Source organism: Trichoplusia ni, chromosome 12, assembly GCF_003590095.1.
Source record: "Trichoplusia ni isolate ovarian cell line Hi5 chromosome 12, tn1, whole genome shotgun sequence".
NCBI classification, from domain to species: domain Eukaryota; kingdom Metazoa; phylum Arthropoda; class Insecta; order Lepidoptera; family Noctuidae; genus Trichoplusia; species Trichoplusia ni.
Window position 1 is genome coordinate 5,727,297 of NC_039489.1, and position 3,251 is coordinate 5,730,547.

The window sequence follows — 3,251 nt, forward strand, 5'->3', positions numbered from 1 at the left end:
GGCCAGGGCCCCAATTCTGCTATTTACAACGGCCGATGAATAAATGTTAATTGGATTAAATTTGAAATTATTCCTATTGTCTTAATCATTTTGCCAAAACAATACTTGGAAATTTATTGTTTTGACCTTGAGCGTTCCGTCCCATACTGAATTTCCAATTATTGTGTAGGAAAAATACTTAAAAGAATACAAAAGTGTCATTTTAAGCCTATTTTCATTCATTCATTGGCCATTGTAAATAGCAGAATCGGGGCTCAGGGGCCCTACTACGTAACACCATGTTATGCTAAGTGCTTTAATATATAGGTACAGTAATAGGACCCCAGGAAGCGCCTAATAAATATCTCCTATCGGAAATATCTTATTTACGTGGATTTGTAGTGTTTCAATTGCACAAAAATAAATTATTTATGTAACGTTATGAATTTTACAAATCAGTAAAGTAAAAAACAAGCTATTTGAAATTCAAATCAAACAGGTAGTTTATTGTTGCACTAATTTAATTCAAATGTGCAGTTAGGTGCACTTAATAATGCCCTTTAATTACGTACTTAACCTGTAACATTACGTTAACTACTTTTAATCATAATTAACTTTACTTGATATTTTATCAACTACTTTCCTTAGACAACCCTTAACCCTAATAAGCAGTGCCGTATTATCCATAAGGCTCTTTAGGGCAGTGCCTAGGGGCCTATGATGACCAGGGGCCCAGCACTCCCGATACAAAATGAAAAAAAAAAACGGGGATTGTAAAAATTCCGAAATTGCGTTGCTGTGGTATAAAAAAAGGGGGCCCGAAACGAACTGTGCCTAGGGGCCCCGAGGTGGTTAATCCGGCCCTGCTAATAAGGTCCCTTTACCAATAGGTAAAATGATGACTCTACTATGCTGTCTGTCCGTTTGAATTTTTATTACTACTTTGGCTTCTTCATTTTTAATATCAACAAAATTATATATACCAATTTTCGACTGTTTTTTCTGTACACGGTACGAAATCGAAAAAAAAACGAAATAAGACTTTTTTGTAGATTAAAGCGAACATAATGTAGTTTAAATTGTCTACTTAACTAACGTAAAAATATAAATGAAAGTCAAAAATTCTTTCATTTGGTATGTTAATGTATCAGCCAGGCTTACTAAATATAGAAAGAAACACATTAAAATATTATTTTTTCGTTACAGATGAAAATGACATCGTTGTGGGTCAAGAAACTACCATACTCATCTGTAATACGATTATAAATTACCTTATTACAGTTCTACAGCTGTTACGAAGCAATTTGCCTCTTTCTATTCTCAACAGGAAACAATTGAATTACAACGATACTACGACACACAATTGCCTCAGAAAATCACTGTATACAAGAAATAATCATGTTTGTTTCATCCAAGAAAATCAATTAAACAGATAAAGGAAACTCGATATTAACGGACGACATTCCAAATATTTTATTATGAAATTAATTTATTTTAACACACACATGCGCAGAATTTGTCATTCGTCGTGTATGTAAGGACTACAAGTTGACAACACACGACGGAATCAGAAAACACCATACAAAATGATCAAGAATACCGGTTTCGTTCATCTTCTCGTACCTACACAACTCGTTAGTGTTAAACCGCAAAACAACAGGAAAACAAGACTTTATTTGTAACTTGACAAGGTTGTTTTTCATTCAACCGTGATTGTATTATACATGTCTATAAATTAGTCACATTCCCGTTTCGCATTATAATTGTTCAGTGTTATACCAGACATGGTCGAGATCACAATGAGATCGGTTGCGTTTGTGTTTTTATTTATCGGGACGTGTTATTGTCAAGTCGATTTCAATGAACGGCCGCGGAATTTTAGTATAGAGTTGTTGTATCATACACAAGCAGCTACAGGTGGACATGTTGTGATATCACCGTTCGGAATATGGACTTTGATGACTGGTATTGCCCTTGGAGCGACTGGCAGCAGTTACGATCAACTCAGCAGAGCCTTCATCCTGCCAAAGAATCAAAATACGCTGATTTCGGGGTACAGAGGACTCACAAATGCAGTGCTAGCTGAAGGGAACAATGGAGTCAGTCTCGCAAGCAGGAATTTCGTATTTTTGGACAACGATTTCACTGTATTCCCCGCTTTCAAAAACTCCTTGCAAAATGATTTTGGTGCTTCGTTGAAAGTCCTGGATTTCGATGACCCGAATTCGGCTCGCATCGCCAACACCTACATAGAGAAATCTGGCGGTCGTGTCTCGAATGTTCTCAAATCAGACGATTTTCATGAATCGCGAATGATTCTTACAAATGTGATTTCTTTTAAAGGACTGTGGCAGTCGCCTTTCAATGTGACTGATACTGTTATGGAACCGTTCTACAACGAAGAGAAGGTAGTGATTGGATCTGTCAACATGATGTTCCAAAAAGGTACTTTCGCTTTTAGTAACATGCAGTCACTAAAATCCTTTGTAGTGGAGCTGCCTTACGGGACGAATGGGAAGTACTCAATGATCGTAATACTGCCGTATCCAAACGTGAAAATCTCGGACATGTACAAGAACTTCGCCAAAGTCTCTCTAAAGGACATCTTCAAACGGCTACAGGATGACGTCGACGCATTTGGTATGGATGACGTAGATGTGAAGTTACCGAGGTTCCAAATCAGCACGAATCTTGTTTTGAACAAGCCATTAAACGATATGGGTGTTTACGATATATTCCAACCGGATTTAGCCAGTTTCCAGCGAGTGTCGAAGGATAATATCTTCGTGTCCGCTATCGTACATAAGGCTGATATCGAAGTGACGGAGTCTGGGACCGTCGCGTCGGCGGTGACGACCGCGACTTTCTCCGACAGGATATCAGCGCCTTACTTCCATGCGAACAGACCGTTCATTTACTTCATAATGGAGAAAACGACGACGACAGTGCTATTCAGTGGTATTTACTCCAAACCAACTGTTTATTAAATACTCAAGACTTTGAAGTGTATCACGAAATAGTAATTGAACTGAAATGAACTTTAAGTGCGTTAAAAGTAAGATTATTTATCATTGTTGAGGTGTGTTTCTAGGTTCTATATTGGACCTTTATAGACATTTATGTTATTTATATTTCGACGTCTATTAACAGTTTTGCTTGACTGCATTTGATGAGTTCTATTGTGAAGTAGCCGTCGAAGTGCAGCTGATGTAATCATTAGTGCGACTCTTGTGTGTGAGACGTCAAAAGAATTATAAGTTTTTTATGTGCAA

At 37.4% G+C, this 3,251-nt stretch overlaps 1 protein-coding gene across 1 annotated transcript; it reads left to right on the forward strand.

The window, feature by feature from the left end:
• Window positions 1-1,197: 1,197 nt before the first annotated feature.
• LOC113499704 (serine protease inhibitor 77Ba-like) lies at window positions 1,198-3,251 on the forward strand. Its single transcript, XM_026880271.1, has one exon. It carries the CDS (start codon window positions 1,764-1,766, stop codon window positions 2,964-2,966), a length of 1,203 nt encoding a protein of 400 aa, XP_026736072.1. The 5' UTR covers window positions 1,198-1,763; the 3' UTR covers window positions 2,967-3,251.